The 18,036-nt window shown below is 46.3% G+C and overlaps 1 protein-coding gene across 2 annotated transcripts; it reads right to left on the bottom strand.

The window, feature by feature from the left end:
- Positions 1–76: 76 nt before the first annotated feature.
- On the bottom strand, positions 77–15,699 carry NHERF4 (NHERF family PDZ scaffold protein 4). 2 transcript variants are annotated; one of them, XM_081889944.1, is made up of 11 exons: positions 15,664–15,699; positions 15,317–15,472; positions 12,632–12,659; positions 12,222–12,286; positions 10,327–10,538; positions 9,254–9,440; positions 7,645–7,781; positions 6,878–7,082; positions 4,783–4,979; positions 2,807–3,001; positions 77–391 (listed from the first exon to the last, which is right to left on the bottom strand). In XM_081889944.1, exons 2-11 carry the CDS (start codon positions 15,363–15,365, stop codon positions 362–364), a joined length of 1,305 nt encoding a protein of 434 aa, XP_081746070.1. In that variant the 5' UTR covers positions 15,366–15,472; positions 15,664–15,699; the 3' UTR covers positions 77–361. The 2 variants fall into 2 exon arrangements, with proteins under 2 accessions (XP_081746070.1, XP_081746071.1); XM_081889945.1 differs by having other exon boundaries at positions 10,366–10,538.
- Between the last annotated feature and the right edge of the window lie 2,337 nt (positions 15,700–18,036).

Genomic DNA, 18,036 nt, shown 5'->3' with positions numbered 1-18,036 from the left:
TCATTCTGAACAGAGGTTAATTTTAACACGAATCTTCTGTTCACAAAGTCACACCCCAAAGCAGGCAAAAAACACAGTCTCTTGTTTGATTCTTGCAGGGTTCTTCCTCTAATCAGCATGCCTTGCTTCGAGACCACAGCCTGCTTGTCCAAATCCACAGGGAGCATTTTCAGGGGTCGGAGAGACAGATTGCTCAACAAGGCAGTGGTGCGACGGGGGAAAAGCCAGGCCTATGAGGGAGAGAGGCTCAAACTGCACTGCTAGCATTTGTGCAGCTGTGCTCACTTCTGCCACAAAGAGGAGTTCAGCTCCCTGCCGAGCTGGGCTGAAGTTGTGCTCGGTGATAATGGCCTGGCAGCTTCTAGAATGCATGGCTCAATGCATCTTCGCCCTGTGTACAAAAGAAAGAGAATGCTGATCAAACCAAACCTGTGATTTGAAGGCTGGGATGTGCTTAAAAAGAGTGGTGAGAAATAGCTGATCCCAGGTGATTAGGCACAAAAAGCTTGGGGGAGACACAAAGTTAATTCCATTTTCAGTCTGACAGTATACACTCCAAACGGCCTGCATAATTGTGTTGTGGGAAGACAAGCTAGCTAGAAATGTTTGTATGGTTATTGCAGGGTTGACGTAGGATGCCAATGTACATTTGTGAGAGCCAGCACAGAGGCTGGTCTGCCATGAGACGGGACAGGGAGGGCTCCCCCTTTGGCAACAGCTTTTCACTGAGAGATGGGCAGCTAAAAGAGAGGCAAGGAGGAAGGTGTCTTCCGCAAGCTCAAAACAGGCAGGAGCTGTGCAAGAAGCGCTGAAGAACAGTACGTGCACCTTAATTCTTGTAACCTAGGTGGATCATGAGTCTTTAAAAGTAAAGGGACCCCTGACCATTAGGTCCAGTCATGGATGACTCTGGGGTTGCGGCACTCATCTCACTGTATAGGCTGAGGGAGCCGGCGTTTGTCCGCAGACAGCTTCCAGGTCATGTGGCCAGCATGACTAAGCCGCTTCTGGCGAACCACAGCAGCACATGGAAACGCCGTTTACCTTCCCGCTGGAGCAGTACCTATTTATCTACTTGCACTTTGATGTGCTTTTGAACTGCTAGGTTGGCAGGAGCAGGGACTGAGCAACGGAAGCTCACCCCGTCATGGGGATTCGAACCGCCAACCTTCTGATCGGCAAGTCCTAGGCTCAGTGGTTTAGACCTAGAGTCCTAGGGAGTGTCTAATCTGTCGTTTTCCTTTTCTTTCCATTTATCATTTCTCCAAACTTAAGTTTAGTATGCATCATTTTGCAAATTCTCCTTTTAAGAGTCCTCACCAGCATTTTAGTGCAAATTTATCCCAATATACACAATTCTGCGTGCAAAGTACACATTTTTGAAAGCAGTATTTCCTTAATGTGACACATTTTTGTACGTTATGTTTAGTAATATAGGCATTTCTAGCCATGTGCACTTTGCCCTAGTATATGCATTTTTGAACACATTACTTGGCTGGAGAGTAGCATTGCAAAATTTGGAGAAGTGTGGGTTTCAAAAGATGACTGTGTTTTCAGTTTGCGAATTGTTTCAGAAAGCGCAAATTAGATTGAATCAAATGCAAACTGAATGAATTTCTCCCCCCATTCCTAATCATGAATCAAGCAGCACCTCCCATCTCTGCCATGCTTCTCAGACAGATAAGGCCTTTTTTCATCACAGGAGTTCCCTATTAAGTGATAAGTGTTCAATATTTAAAACCGGTAGCCCTGAACTCCAGAACCAGCTTGCATATACAGTCGTACCTTGGATCCCGAATGCCTTGCAACTCGGAATGTTTTGGCTCTGGAACGCTGCAAACCTGGAAGTGGGTGTTCTGGTTTGCAAATGCTCTTTGGAACCTGAATGTCTGAGCTTCTGATTGCATGCAGGAAGCTCCTGCAGCCAATTGGAAGCCACACCTTGGTTGTTGAACGTTTTCGGAAGTTGAACAGACTTCTAGAACGGATTCCGTTCGACAACCAGGGTACAACTGTATATTACTTTAGACCAGGGACCCCCAAACTCAGCCCTCCAGCTGTTTTGGGACTACAACTCACATCATCCCTAGCTAACAGGACCAGTGGTCAGGTATGATAGGAATTGTAGTCCCAAAACATCTGGAGGGCCAAGTTTGGAGATGTCTGCTTTAGATCGAAGTTGGGGGGGAAATTATTAGATGCTTCTCCCAACACAAAGATCATGCTTTTCGAAAGCTAGATATTAAAAAGAGGGATTCTAGTCTGTCTGTCTTAGAATCACAGAATCATAGAGTTGGAAGGGATCACGAGGTCCAAACCGCTGTGATGCAGGAATCTTTTTGCCCAATATGAGGCGTATACCCATGACCCTGAGATTAAGTGTCTCATGCTCTACTCGACTGAGCTATGGATAAGCTTGTTGTGTGAATAGTTTAGCTAGCTTTTGCCGACATGGTGCCCTCTAGATGATTTTGACCACAGCCCCTGCCCCATCTGAAGGGCACTCAAATTGCTGATTTATTCACTAAAGGAACCATACATTGTCCTTTCTGGGGCAGTCAGGAGTTTCCAGTTGCTGCCGGGAGAGAGGGAGAACAATATTCTAGCTTCCTGACTGGTGTGTCCTTCGAGCTTTCCATGACACTTGTAATGATGAGGAGGAGGGGCAAAATTATATCTTTAATTATGTGGCGCCCCACAGTCCAGAAACAATATTACCACGTGATCCACACTCTTTGCAGCGCAAAAGGCGGAAAAGGTTTAACTGAGGTGTTCAAAATGGCTGTTACCTCTTTTGAATCGTTACCTCTTTCGCGAAGGCTGGCAAGCTGCTGTCAGACTGCTCCGGATGCAGTCTGTTCTCATGGGGTTTTGTTCTGAGGTGACAGAGGCAGGGTGTGAAGGCAGCGTTGCTATTTTCCTGGGGCATGCTGGGAGAGGGGGAGGCATGGACGAATAGGGGCTCATGGTCATCATAGAAAAGGAGAGGAGATAACCCAACCTGGGAAAGCGAAAAGAGACCGCAAACGTCACGATTAGCGTATTGTCAGCAAACCCAACAGAACCCTTCTGATGCATGGAAGGTGCTCACATTACCGTTTGACACCTGAAAATGACTTAGGACCCAAGAAAGATATGAAACACTTGTCTCCATTCCTACAGACCCCCTCAGGTGTTGAGACCTCCAGGAGGGTGGGGTGCTCTCTTGCCAGTTCGGCTATTGACAGAAGTGCAGGGAGTGGCTGCCCAGGAGAAGGTTTTTACTCCATAGGTAAAGGTAAAGGGACCCCTGACCATTAGGTCCAGTTGTGACCGACTCTGGGGTTGTGGCGCTCATCTCGCTTTATTGGCTGAGGGAGCCGGCGTACAGCTTCCGGGTCATGTGGTCAGCATGACTAAGCCGCTTCTGGCGAACCAGAGCAGCACACGGAAACGCCGTTTACCTTCCCGCCGGAGCGGTACCTATTTATCTACTTGCACTTTGACATGCTTTCGAACTGCTAGGTTGGCAGGAGCGGGGACCGAGCAACGGGAGCTCACCCTGTTGCGGGGATTTGAACCACAACCTTCTGATTGGCAAGTCCTAGGCTCTGTGGTTTAACCCGCAGCACCACCCACATCCTTTTTTACTCCATGGCTGCCCCTAAATTATGGAATTCCCTCTCCTCAGAGGTGCATCTTCTTTGCTGCATAGATTTTGCTATATGCTGAAGATGAACCTTTTTACCATGGCCTGTGACTGCTAACTCACCTCTTTTCTGCTGAGTATATACTTCTCTGCTCCATTTTGGATGATTTTGATTGTTTTATAATCTTGATGGTTTTATCTATTTGTATAACTATAGTGGTACCTCGGTTTACGAACAGTCCTGTTTACGAACTATTCGGTTTATGAACTCTGCGAAACCGGAAGTAGTGTTCAAGTTAGCGAACTTTACCTCTGTCTACGAATGGAATCCAAATGGTGGGAGGGCACCAGCGGTGGGAGGCCTCATTAGGGAAGGCGTGCCTTGGTTTAAGAATGGATTTGGTTTAAGAACGGACTTCAGGAATGGATTAAGTTCATAAACCAAGATACCACTGTATATGTTACATTGTTGTAACCCGTTGTGGGACTTTATGAAGAAGGACACCAAAGAAATGCATATCTGAATACAATTAACTTCTAAGCTTTTATATATTATTTATATTTATATTTATATTTATATTTGAATGTTACAGAATCATGGAAGGAACCAACTTATCCTCTTTCCCACCCCACCGTGGACCAAGACAAAGGACCCAAACCATTCCTGATAGTACACAAATGGCATGTGCAACATCAGCCACTGCCAACCTGGTGCCCTCCAGATGTTAGGGAGTACCACTCCCATAAGCTCCAGCATCATAAAGTCATTCTGGCTGGGGCTGATGGGAGTTGTAGTCCAAAACTTCTGGAGGGCACCAAAGAATCCTGGGAGATGTAGTTTTTAGCCCAAGTGCAGAGAATTATCTGAGATCCCTCTTCCAGCCTCCAAATCTGTAGATCCCCAAGCGAGATCTATTCAGCTAGTTTCTCTGCAGTGTGCAGGTGATCAGAGATATGGAAGGGAATCCCACCTCAGAGCATCTTCGCCCAATTCATTAACTTTATTATTGTATGATATCTTTGGCCCATTGTGTAAGATCATTATAAATGGTTATCTTTGCCCAAAGAAGTTTGTGACCTTTACGGTAGAGGGGAAACCTTTCTATAGGATCCCATCGCAATCTCCTTGGTGCTCTCTCATTCTGCTGCCATACCGAGTCGTAGAACTTGCTTCCTTCTGCGTCAATAACCAACAGGGTCACCCGGCTGCTGTCGGCACGTATCCTCAGCACCACCTCCTGGTGGTCCAGGTCCTCAGTGCCCTCGCCGTTCACAGCCAGGAGACGGTCGCCATCTCTCATCCCTGCCTTCTCAGCTGGCAACCCGGATTCGACCTCCCTCAGAAACTGGCCTGCAAGTCATAGATGCGCAAGACGAAAGCAGCGGTGTTGATTATCCCAGTGGTTGCACCTTGCTTCCTTTATAAGCATTTTACGTGTGTGCGTGTTGGTGTTGACCTTTAAAGCCCTAAACGGCCTTGGCCCAGTATACCTGAAGGAGCGTCTCCACCCCCATCATTCTGCCCGGACGCTGAGGTCCAGCGCCAAGGGCCTTCTGGCGGTTCCCTCATTGCGAGAAGCAAAGCTACAGGGAACCAGGCAGAGGGCCTTATCGGTAGTGGTGCCCGCCCTGTGGAACGCCCTCCCATCAGATGTCAAAGCGATAAACAACTACCTGACATTCAGAAGACATCTTAAGGCAGCCCTGTTCAGGGAAGTTTTTAATGTGTGACATTTTAGTGTATTTTTGGTCTCTGTGGAAGCCACCCAGAGTGGCTGGGGAAACCCAGCCAGATGGGCGGGGTACAAATAAATTATTATTATTAGTAGTAGTAGTAGTAGTAGTATTAGTATTAGTATTAGTATTATTATTACATGTGCTCCTCCAGTAAAATCGCCATAAGTGAATAAACAAAGCTCTCTTCTGTCCTATTTGCTAGAGGACAAGGAGCTGCAGTTCAGTGAAAGATCAAAATTCAGAAGTTCGCAGGTTCATCCCTGGCACCTCCATGTAGATCTGGGAAAGCCTCGGTCTTAAACCGTGGAGAGCTGCTATCTATCAGTGTAGACTACCATTAGGACTGACCAGGCCAGGGACCTATTTAGTTCCAGCGCTGGTCCTAATTTGGCACGTGAGGACATTTTTCCTAAGCCACACAGACCTGGTTTGGCCTCTGTTAAGATGGTGCATTAAAAAACTTCACGCGAAATTCCATTAAGTTTGTACTGAATGGGTGTTTTTTAGAAAAAACCCAAAAAAACCAACAACAACCCAAAGATGCAAAACATCCAAATGATATCTGTGAAGTTAAATAGATGACTGGCAGTGAGAGGAGTTGCTTAACCCTGCCCCCTCCCCGCATTTGAATATTCAAAACGTATTTATTTATCAAGGCTTATATACTGCTGAAGCATCAAAATCTTCAAGCAGTTTATATAATAATAATAAATTTTATTTATATCCCACCCTCCCCAGCCGAAGCCGGGCTCAGGGCAGCTAACAACAATAAAATAGTACAACATTCTAAAATCATTTCATTCTAAAATTAATTCAAATCAAATTGAGGGCAACCATTAGGCTAAAGTTCTGTGAAGACTGCCAAAGGAGGGAGTCAGGCTGTGCCCTAACCAAAGGCCTGGTGGAACAGCTCTGTCTTGCAGGCCCTGCGGAAAGATGTCAAGTCCTGCAGGGCCCTAGTCTCTTGTGACAGAGCGTTCCACCAGATTGGAGCCACAGCCGAAAAAGCCCTGGCTCTAGTTGAGGCCAGCCTAACCTCTCTGTGGTCTGGGACCTCCAAGATGTTTTTGTTTGAAGACCATAAGTTCCTCTGTGGGACATACCAGGAGAGGCGGTCCCGTAGGTACGAGGGTCCTAGGCCGTACACATCTGGATGGGCTTGCTTAAACAAAACAAAAAAAGAGTCCATTGGTGGACCTGAAAACAGTGCAGCTAATTTCAAGGGGCAGGGAGTTCCAGTGCAGCCATGGTGAAATATTGATTCCTTGCAAATGCAGAATGAACATTTTCTGTTTCCTCTCAAATCATCCCTTCAAAGTGCAGGGGGAAAGATGTTGGGTCTTTTTTTTTTTCCTTCAGGGAAAAACACAGCTGGGTGGGAGGAAACGTTTTGTCTGGATGAAAGGGGAAAAGCTCGAGCAGTCCTCTGTCTTACCTCAAAGTCACCTACTTTGCTCTCGAATTTAAATACCGTGGAGCGACTCTGGCTCTTTTCCAGGCAAGGGGCCTCACCTCTTTCTCCTGAGCAACGTTTTTCTTCTTTCAGCAAGAATCCGTATCCGTCTTGGCCTCTCACCATCTGCAGCTTCCTCACCTCAAAAGGAACCCAGGAAGCATCAGCCATGGCTGCTGTGACCTTAACGCCGCGTTGCCGGTAAAACTCCTCTGATTTGGCATCGATCACCAGCAGCCCCATCGGGTTGTTGCTGTGCTTGATCTGGAATCGAAAATTTGGGTAGGTAAGCCAAACCCAGGAAGGATACAGTGCGCTGCTGGAGAGTTTTCCCTCTAGCTAGGATTGAAATAGGATTTGAATTATGGGGCTGGAGGAGACTCTTGAGAGTCCCATGGACTGCAAGAAGATCAAACCTCTCCATTCTGAAGGAAATCAGCCCTGAGTGCTCACTGGAAGGACAGATCCTGAAGCTGAGGCTCCAATACTTTGGCCACCTCATGAGAAGAGAAGACTCCCTGGAAAAGACCCTGATGTTGGGAAAGATGGAGGGCACAAGGAGAAGGGGACGACAGAGGACGAGATGCTTGGACAGTGTTCTCGACCAAACTGCGGGAGGCAGTGGAAGACAGGAGTGCCTGGCGTGCTCTGGTCCATGGGGTCATGAAGAGTCGGACACAACAACTAAACAACAACAAAGGATTGAAATTATAAGGTTCGGAGGGACCTTCTATAGAAAGGTGTTCCTGGATGTGACCTGGTTCCCAAGTTGTTCAGTCAGTTGGCTAAAGCCAACATTTCTGTCATCGAGTGACAGCCCTGGTACCTTTTTGTGAAGGTGTGCAAGAGTCCAATTCTCCACACAAGCACCGTTGAGCTCCAGGAGCCACGAACCATCTGGCACCCCTGCCTTGTGAGCTGGCCCGTCCTCTGGCACAGACAGTCGGAATGTGCCCTTCACACCTGCAAAGCAAAAGATACGAAAACAGGAGCATGAGAGGGGAAAAACTAGCATTTATCGGCCTCATTTTGCCTTCACCTACTCCAGTGTTTCCCAAACTTGGGTCCCCAGCTGTTTTCAAACTACAACTCCCATCATCCCTAGCTGGCAAGACCAGTGGTCAGGTTGACAAAGACAAAATGTGAATCTCAAGATGTTGGGTCCTCCTTTTTTCTCGGGGAGAAACGCAGCTGGGTGGGAGGAAACATATTGTCTGGATGAAAGGGGTAAAGCTTGAGCAGTCCTCTGTCTTACCTCAAAGGCACCTACTTTGCTCTCGAATTTAAATACCATGGAGTAAAGTTTGACACCCTGTTGTCCATGTTGATTTTCACTACCAATGAAATCAAAATCTTGCCAATGTTTCCTTCTGCTTACAGTGGTCTCTTATATATTTAGAACTTATAATTTTTTTCCATCAGTTTGGTTTGCCATTCCTCTCTGGTAGGGACCTTATGGTTTGATATAAAAGTCAGGGGTTGGAAGAAGATGCAGTTTTAAATGTTTAAAATGGGAATCCATGGAAGGGGTAGGTGGAAGTCCTGAGATTTGGAGAAGTCTCTGCATATGGATACATATTTGGTTTTTTATAACTTTGTACTGATAAAATAAAATAAAATTATTTCAAAAAGAAGAAGTTTGCCACCTTGGATTTAGAATAATGAAAGGGGATGAATTATTCCAAATTGGGCGGGAGGCATAATAATGTGTCAAAAATGCTGAGTTCAGTTATAAATTGTATTATTCCACCTTTTCTTTTAGTGATTCTTATAGGGTTTTTAAATTAAAAAAAATAGTGATAGTTACTGTTGTGATGGGAAAAAATACATATTGCAACAGTGTATTGTTTTAAACATATTTTCAGTGATGTTCCACTTTTTACTATTTTGTGCAACTGATGGTCTTTAAATATTAGTCTGTTTGGTGAAGTGTCGACCCTACAGACTCAAAACTGGTTTTGAAGCCCTCTCATCTTTGCAGGGTGTTCTGGGAGACCAAGAATCTCAAACAGAGATTTCAAAGGAACTTTACAAAAACTACAGTTCTCAGGAATCTTTTTTTGGGGGGGAGGGACCGCAACCGTTAATTAAATTGATTTAAACCCTGATGATAAGTTTGTTCTGTAAACATACCCTTAGAATCAAGTTTGGGAACAGTTTCCTGCAGTGGGTATTTATTTTCCCCACTCAGTAACAGCAATCTCTTTGTTCTTCCGCTCCCTTCTATTATCCCTTGCAATAAAAAGTAATAACAAATAATATCCCTTGCAATAAATGTCAAATTTCAATCTGGGCAGCAGAATAAACAACGGGGCGGGGGCAGTGTGTGCAAACTGTCTTGGATCTGATGGTAAAATTCTGCTTTTCCTCATGGCAGAATTTGGTTACTCATGGTGAAAAACGCAACGAACCGCAGTGTGGGTTTCACTACCTACCTTCTGGAGCTGAGACACTGAAGCCGAAGCCACTTTGGTCCTTGTTGATGCAGCACAGCCGTGGCCTGTTGTGATGGGACAAGAGCTGGCCAAGGTCTCGGTCGAGGGCTTTTGCCAACTCGTAGGATGTCCCATCCAGGACAGTGAGAGAGACTTGCTTCCCACTGCTCTTGATCTTCCAAACCACCTGCCAAGAAAGAGGGCAAGAGCCTCAAAACAGAGACTCATAACAGCAGAACTCCTGGACATCCAACAAAGCTGAGTGTTGCAAAGACAGATAAAAGGAATTCCTTCTCCACACAGCGCATAGTTAAACTATGGAACTCACTTCTGCAGGAGGCAGGAATTTGAAAGGTTTAAAAGAGGATCAGACAAATTCATAGAGACTACCAGAATACCTATGCTCTGGACATGCAGTCAGAGGCTTCTGAAGGCCAGTTCCTGGAAACCACAGGATGGGAAAACTGCTCCTGTGCTCTCATCCTGATTGAGGTTTTCCCATAGGCTGAGAGAACAGGATGCTGGACTAGATTGGCTGTTCTTATTGTTATGTACTGAAGTTCTCACCCCGGGCCAGCAGGGGGGTACTGTAGATAGTTATGCAAATAAGGGATCGAAAGTGACGTTCAGTGATTGGATAGTTTTAGAAAATTGTTACAGTTACATTGTACTGGAGCTCTATATAAACAGGCTGACTGAATCCTTCAGTTCAGTTCTGCCCTGGCCTGTGAATAAACAAGAGCTGTTTGAAAAATCGCTGTGTCGTCTGATATGTTCACCCACAACTTAACACTTATGGTCTTAAGTTCTTAATGAGCAGTGACCCCCAAATTTCCTCCTACCCCTGGACCACTTGAAAATTGTTAAGGGCCTTGATGGCTTGCATAACGATTTTTCTTCCTGTTGCAGCAATTGCGATGCACTGTGCTAGGTGCTGGATGGTTTTAATTTGCATTTTTATCGCTCCTTTGATTTCTTGAGTCGCATTCTGTTGTATTGCTATTTGAATTCTATGGGGGGAAAGCCCACCTCAAATGGGAAACAGGGAGCCACCACTCCTAGCCAAACCTCACCCTGAAGTGCTCCAGGCCTTCGACATAAGACCCGTTCACCTCTAAGATCCGGTCTCCATCTTGCAGCCCTCTGCGGTGAGCCAGACCCCCCGGCGTCACCTGTCGCACGATGTGCCCATTGCTGCCCGCCTCCTGCCGTAGCCAGAACCCAAAGCTCTCCCCATCCTCTTTCTTCAGGAAGCAGAAGCGCACCTGAGCACCTCCCTCTGGCTCTGTGGAAAACAAGATCAGAGGCTGACCCTGCAGACCCGGGGTCCCCAACGCAGCACTTGTAGGCACTGAAATATTCTGACACAGCTCTGCACCCACCACAGCCTTCTGACATTGCCCGATTTAAGTTTTAATTTGATTTTTTGGCTTGTTGATCTGGAAAGTCACCTGCTGCTGCTGCTTCTCTCTCTCTTTCTCTATCTATCTATCTATCTATCTATCTATCTATCTATCTATCTATCATCTATCTATCTATCTATCTATCTATCTATCTATCATCTATCTATCTATCATCTCTCTCTCTCTCTCTCTCTCTCTCTCTCTCTCTCTCTCTCTCTCTCTCTCTCTCTCTTTTAGGGTGCAAGTAGATGTTTTGACTTCTGTGTACCAGCTAATGACATCTTTCCCATCCAGACCCAGACCTTTACATCACTTAAATGCAGCCTTCCCGCCCCCACCAACCCCACCCACTGATCCTGGATGTTTGGATAAAACCCACATATGAACAGGGAAGGCCTGGGACAACACTGGGACAGGGGTGCCAATTTTAATAATAATAATAATAATAATAATAATAATAATAATAATAATAATAATAAATAAATAAATAAATAATTTATATTCTGCCCTCCCCAGCCAAAGCAGGGCTCAGAGCGGCTAACAACAATAAAAGTAACACAGCATTCTAAAATCAATTCATTCTAAAATCAATTCAAATCAAATTAATGGCAACCATTGGGCTAGAGTTCTGTGAGGATTACCAAAGGAGGGGGTCAGACTGTGCCTTGGCCAAAGGCCTGGTGGATCAGCTCTGTTTGCAGGCCCTGCGGAAAGATGTCAAGTCCTGCAGGGCCTTAGTCTCTTGTGACAGAGCGTTCCACCAGATCGGGGCCACAGCCGAAAAAGCCCTGGCTCTGGTTGAGGCCAGCCTAACCTCCCTGTGGCCCAGGACCTCCAAGATGTTTTTGTTTGAAGACCGTAAGGTCCTCCGTGGGACATAAAATATGGGGGGGACAGGTAAGCCCCACCCCACATAATCACATGGCACACACACACACACATGACACACACACACACCATTTGAATTTCAATGCTCATCAACTGGGGAGGGGGCTGTCCCCTCTAATATTTTATGGGGGCAGGTGAAGAGACTTCGTCCCCTGTGAGTGGCTCCTATGGAAAGGGAAAATACCATTTGGATACATTAATGAGGAGACAGAGCAGTGTGAAGCCACATTTTTTTCAGTGTGGACAAGCCCTGGGTGGCGATATTGTTTCTGAAAAGTTTTTTGGCTGTGGAGCAGGCATTTTGTGGTGTGTGTGAGACAGTCCCTTGGTTGTCGAACGTACCAAAGAGCAGGCGTTGCCACACTCAAAGATGCAAATGATGTAGAATTATTGTAAATCCTGCTCATTTCCCTCCCACCCCGAACAGTGATAGTTAATTGTTTTTTTGTGTTTGTAAATAAATAAACACAGTTTGGCTAAGTGCAAATTAAGTAGATTCACATCAAAATGCGTGCCCCACTGAATGTGCTATTTGCAGGGCGAGGTGGTAAACAGCCATCAGGTCCCTGAGGTGGAAAGGGAAGCAAGCCTCCCACTTTGCAAGCACCAAGAGAGAAACAGCTGGTCCTTCCTCTGCCACCCACGCAGCAGCCCCAGATGTCGCTCCCCATTGTTACCAGAATCCTCTGCCAGTGACAGGGCTGGGTTATCGATCCCATCTCTGGGGTTAAATTCAAATTTCCTGTAACACCAAGAAGGAGAAGGAAGTGTCAGCCACAGCTTGGAGGCAGTCACGGGTTCTCAGGCTCCTGAGAAACCTACGTCAGGCAAAGGCAATCCAATCAGCCTTGGCAACCCATTCGCAGCCTGCGTTTTTAATATGTTTCATGAGTGGGTTAAATTTAAATATGTTTGTGCTTGCCCCAAACCTCAGTACAGGAGCGTTTGGCTGTGTGCTTCCAGTTTCAACCCACCAGGCTATTCTGATTGTGTAAAGTGCTCTCCCGTGTGTGCCCTCGACCTGCTGTCCAAGGGATGCCAGGAATACCCACTCATTTTCAGTGGAGTAGCTCAACTTGGCACTTACATAGTTGACTCTGCAGTGTCCCTGGGCCCTGCAAAAAAGAAAGATTTGGGGGTGAATGAAATGCATCATACTCACTCCTGAAAGGCAGATACCCTCCTTCGTCCCAAAGGGTTGCATATCCTCTTCCCCTTTGATGAAGATACATATGTTTTACTTTTAGGAGTAACTCAGGGTAGATACATCTTTCCATTTACTCCAGCTCCAGTGCGTTCCAAACTATGGTGAAGCCAAGGACACAGCCCATAGATACCTTGTAGGATCTTGGAACATGCTCATGTTCAATGTAAAGGTAAAGGGACCCCTGACCATTAGGTCCAGGACTCTGGGGTTGCGGCGCTCATCTCGCTTTATTGGCCAAGGGAGCCGGCGTACAGCTTCCAGGTCATGTGGCCAGCATGACTAAGCCACTTCTGGGGAACCAGAGCAGCGCACGGAAATGCCGTTTACCTTCCCGCCGGAGCGGTACCTATTTATCTACTTGCACTTTGATGTACTTCTGAACTGCTAGGTTGGCAGGAGCAGGGACCGAGCAACAGGAGCTCACCCCGTTGCGGGGATTCGAACCGCCGACCTTCTGATCGGCAAGTCCTAGGCTCTGTGGTTTAACCCACAGCGCCACCCGCGTCCCCCATGTTCAATGTGCTTTCCCTCAAACCTGCAAGCCACATTTGTAGCTGCCGTGTGTACCGTTGAAACAGCCATTGCACATGTGTTCATGAGAGATCATAGCCCCCCACCCCAAATGCACATCTTTTGGGGATGCAATCTTGCAGGAGCCAGGTGACTCGTACAGGAGCATGTCCCCTCTCCCCTAAAAAGGGATGTCCTGTTTAAATCAGGACAGTCGAGGGGTATGGACCACTGGTTTAAAGTGACACGATACTGCTTTAAATGTGTAGTGCAGATGGGGCCCATGCTAGAGATGGTGAAGTTGGAGCCTCCAAATGTCATTTGATTCCAACATCCCTGGGAGGGGAGATGGTGTGGCTTTCCCCCTGGCCTGAGCAGTCACATGAAGAAGCCTACGAGCCCAGAAGCCATATCACAAGTGAAAGAGGATATGGTTGCAGCTTCTCCTTACTGGTTTCTCTTCTGCAAGTTCCTCGTTGCTACCCTGCCCCCCCCAACTTGCCATGAGAGGAAAATGAAAATTCTCCTGCTGGCTCAGCCTTTCACCAACTGGCAGTCCACCAGGCAATTGGGGCTGCAACTCCCACTAACCCCAGGCAGAAACATAGGGCTGTGATGGCGGGGACTGATGGGGGTTGTAGACCCACAGGTCTGGTGGGCAACAGGTTGGGGAAAACTGAGCCAGTTTGTGGAGGGATGGAAAGGAAAGAAGTAAGGCTGAGAACTGGCAGCTTGACAGTGACCAGTTTTGTGCCTTCCTTTATAGTGCAGACTTGGGAGTTGGCCACCCCAGTACTGATTTTGCAGTCCTGATTCCCAGTCCTGGAAGAGTCATCCCTCAGAAGATGTGGAAGAATGAGGAAGAAAGGGTGTGTGTGTTTTGAGCATTTGTAGAGTGCTGTTCTTCAGCTGTGGTTAAGCACAGTCAAAGGCAAACTATTTGAATTTTCAATTAACAGGGCATGGGGAGCAATTCCGGCCACACAGTTGCTGCGGATTGGAAGCTCTTGCACAAGCAATCTTCTGCTTCTCCAAAAGGTAAGACTTAGTAAGATAATGAAAGTGATAGGAAAATGCACCGGAAGGTGGGGGTAGCACTTGTTTCGATGCAACGTCATCTAACTTGTCATCTAACTGCAAACAAATAAGAATGAATACTCAACCGATAGGTTGTCCTAAAGCAACCTTAAACAGAGAGACAAGATTCCAAGCAAAAGTCCAAAGGTGAGATGTGAGAGACGTACGTATCTCCAAACTCAAATGGCAAATCCAAGCAGTGGGTTGTCTTAAGAGCATTTGCCACAGTTAACTTTTGACACTTCAGAGTTAATATAGTAAGACATTCGTCCCCTGCTTTTCAAATACAGTGGTACCTCGGGTTAAGAACTTAATTCGTTCTGGAGGTCTGTTCTTAACCTGAAACTGTACTTAACCTGAAGCACCACTTTAGCTAATGGGGCCTCCTGATGCCGCCGCGCCACCGCACAATTTCTGTTCTCATCCTGAAGCAAAGTTCTTAACCTGAGGTAATATTTCTGGGTTAGCAGAGTCTGTAACCTAAAGCGTATGTAACCCGAGGTACCACTGTAAAGAGAAAGTGGGTATAAAGGAGGACATTGACCTCTTGTACAGCGGACTTGCCTTCTCTCTCACTCTCTGGCTGTGTACACACCATACTTTTAAAGCACATTTAAAGCACACACATCCCAAGAATCCCAGGAACTGCAGTTTGTTGTTAAGGTTGCTGGGAATTGTGGCTCTGTGAGGGGTAAACTACAGCTACAAGGATTCCTTGTGGGCTGTGTGTGTGCTTTAAATATATGCAACTTCTCCCCCACCACCTTGCAAAGACACCCGTGCTTTGCCTTAAAGAATGTGAGGAGCATCATGACCTGGGAATACCCCAGTGCAGAAAGCTCCACCTGTGGAACTGCAGCTGCTAAAGGCATAGGAACCTGCTAGGGCAAAAGGGCAGCACCATGGTGTTTGTTTTTTGGTCTCTCTAACCTGCAAACAGAAGCCAGGAGGACCACGCACAGTCACAACCCCATCTACCTTTTGAGCTGAGTCGTCGCCGGTGCTTCTTCGTAGCCACCAATGCCATCGAAATGCTCCGTCTTAAAGGACTGTCCCAATTTGCACAATGTGGGTGTAAAGTAGGACATTGATCTCTTGTACAGTGGAAGCAGCTGTTCACACACGGAAGCCTCACTCAAGAGAGAAAGCATTAGTTTATCATGGTGGCCAACAGTCCCATTGGTTAAGATGCTGCCTGCTTACCTCCCTGTTGGGACAACCACCCCCACCCCAGTGCCCATGAAAACGCTACACATCCCTTTCTTGGGGAACCCAAAGCTACCACTTTAAGGGTGCCCCCCAACCAGCCACCTCTCTCAGCTCACCTTCCTTCTGCTTCAGGACTGCTTGAGTGTGTGAAGGTCCAAGGTCCAGCCTGAAGTGGCAAGTGAAACTGGGGACCCCGCCTTTTTAAAGAGATCACCGGAGTTTAATGTTTAAACGGGTCAGGAGTCTTCACTGCAACTGTGCTTACTTACTTCCACCTCTTCTCAGGAGCTGACCAAGGAGAGGAAAGCTATTCTTTCATTCCTGGGGAGTTGGGGGGGGGGGCAAACATTTCCCTGCTGTTGATATTTTCAAGTGGTGTTCAGTGCCACACCGGCAAATCCAGGTTGCACAATTGAAGTTGACCTCACGCTCTTAAACACAACACAACCCACTTCGCTCCAAAATCAGCCTTTTTGCTATAAGGATGGTAGAATGGCCTGGAAAGTGTGGAATAACAATTGCTTGCCCTTCAGAGAGTTACAATTCCCAGCAACCTATAACAAACCCATAAGGCCCAGAATTATTTGAGGGAAGCAACATGCTTTGAAAGTGCTAGCAATATAGATAGATAGATGATAGATGATAGATAGATAGATAGATAGATAGATAGATAGATGATAGATAGATAGATGATAGATGATAGATAGATGATAGATAGATAGATAGATAGATAGATAGATAGATAGATAGATAGATAGATGATAGATAGATAGATAGATAGATGATAGATAGATGATAGATAGATTAGATAGATAGATAGATAGATAGGCCACCAACGATGCTTAATTATCTGGGGGATGCCAATAAAGCAAATTCCTCTGGTTCTGCAAACCGTATGTGTAGCAAAGAATGAGCACTCAGCACATGCTCAGAGGACCTGGTTTTGTTTCTTTGTTTTTTACCATTACACATTGATCGCGCGCCACCCTGTCCTTTTGATAGGGCTGTGAATAAGCGTGATTAGTAAAATATATAAGCAACAACCAACATGTTCCAGGGCAGGTTTCATTTCCCTTACAGATTTCCAGATCTGTGCACAGCCTGGGAGTCATTCTGGACTCACAGCTATCCATGGAGGCGCAGGTCAGTTCTGTGTCCATGGCAGCTGTTTATCAGCTCCATCTGGTATGCAGGCTGAGACCCTACCTGCCTGCAGACTGTCTCGCCAGAGTGGTGCATGCTCTGGTTATCTCCCGCTTGGACTACTGCAATGCGCTCTATGTGGGGCTACCTTTGAAGGTGACCCGGAAACTACAACTAAGCCAGAATGCAGCAGCTAGACTGGTGACCAGGAGTGGCCACCAAGACCATGTAACACAGGTCTTGAAAGACCTACACTGGCTCCCAGTACGTTTCCGAGCACAATTCAAAGTGTTGGTGCTGACCTTCAAAGCCCTAAACGGCCTCGGTCTAGTATACCTGAAGGAGCATCTCCACCCCCATCGTTCTGCCCGGACCTGTGGAATGCCCTCCCACCAGATGTCAAGGAAATAAACAACTACCAGACTTTTAGAAGACGTCTGAAGGCAGCCTTGTTTAGGGAAGCTTATAATGTTTAATAGGTTTTGTATTTTAATATTCTGTTGGAAGCCACCCAGAGTGGCTGGGGAAACCCAGCCAGATGGGCGGGGTATTATTATTAATAATAATAATCTTTAGCTTACAGTTGCTTTATAGCATAGAATAATATTATAATTTCACATCATGTTGTTTACTTCTTACAAATCTTTTAACAAGAGGCGATTAAAAGAATTGCAAGAATTGCTTGAATTTTATTTTATTTTAATGAAAAAATCTTTTAGATCTTTTTACTGCCTGGAGCCCAATAGGATTGGGGTGGGGAATTTAAGTTTAAACAAATGAGGCTACTTTCCTGCGGATACTTACATGGGGGTAAACCCCACTGAACAAAGTGGCACTTACTTATTGAGTGAACGTATGCGCAAGAGCAGTCTTGCAAAAGTCTAGCTCAGGGGAACCTTTGGCCCTCCAGATGTTGCTGAACTACTACTCCCAACACCCATAGTCATTGGCCATGCTTTCTTGGGCTGATGGGAGTTGTAGTTCAGCAGCATCTGGTTCCCCCACACCTGAACTACCTAATCCAGCATCCCATTTCCTTCAATGCTCAACCAGATGTTTCCTGAAAACTCATAATACAGACATGAAGACCCACAGTCCTTTTTTTGCTTTCAACTCCCCAGCCAATTCCAAGGTATATTGCCTCTGGCTTTGGAGGCTCTCTGTAGCTTTCATAGCAAAGAGCTGCTGGTTCCTGTCTGCCATAACCTCACCCTTTGAAAAGCTGTTCTGGCCACTAGCCATTCCTGCGTCTTGCGGTATTGAGTTCCGCCAGCTCATTATGTGTTGTGCGAAATAGAACTTCCTTTTGTCTGTCTAACCAGCTCTCACCCCATAGCAGCTGGACT

The sequence above is a fragment of the Podarcis melisellensis genome (genome assembly GCF_964234715.1).
Source record: "Podarcis melisellensis genome assembly, chromosome: 15".
Lineage (NCBI taxonomy): Eukaryota > Metazoa > Chordata > Lepidosauria > Squamata > Lacertidae > Podarcis > Podarcis melisellensis.
This window is presented reverse-complemented; position numbering and strand designations above follow the sequence as displayed.

What these genes read in the sequence shown, in the direction of transcription:
- NHERF4 (XM_081889944.1), bottom strand. Translation starts at nt 15,365, where the DNA reads ATGGCATTGGTGGCTACGAAGAAGCACCGGCGACGACTCAGCTCAAAA. An exon ending in GACACTGCAGAGTCAACTAT is followed by an intron (nt 12,287 to 12,631) that starts GTAAGTGCCAAG and finishes TTGGTGTTACAG; the next exon opens with GAAATTTGAATTTAACCCCA. An exon ending in TTGCACACCTTCACAAAAAG is followed by an intron (nt 7,083 to 7,644) that starts GTACCAGGGCTG and finishes TTTCGATTCCAG; the next exon opens with ATCAAGCACAGCAACAACCC.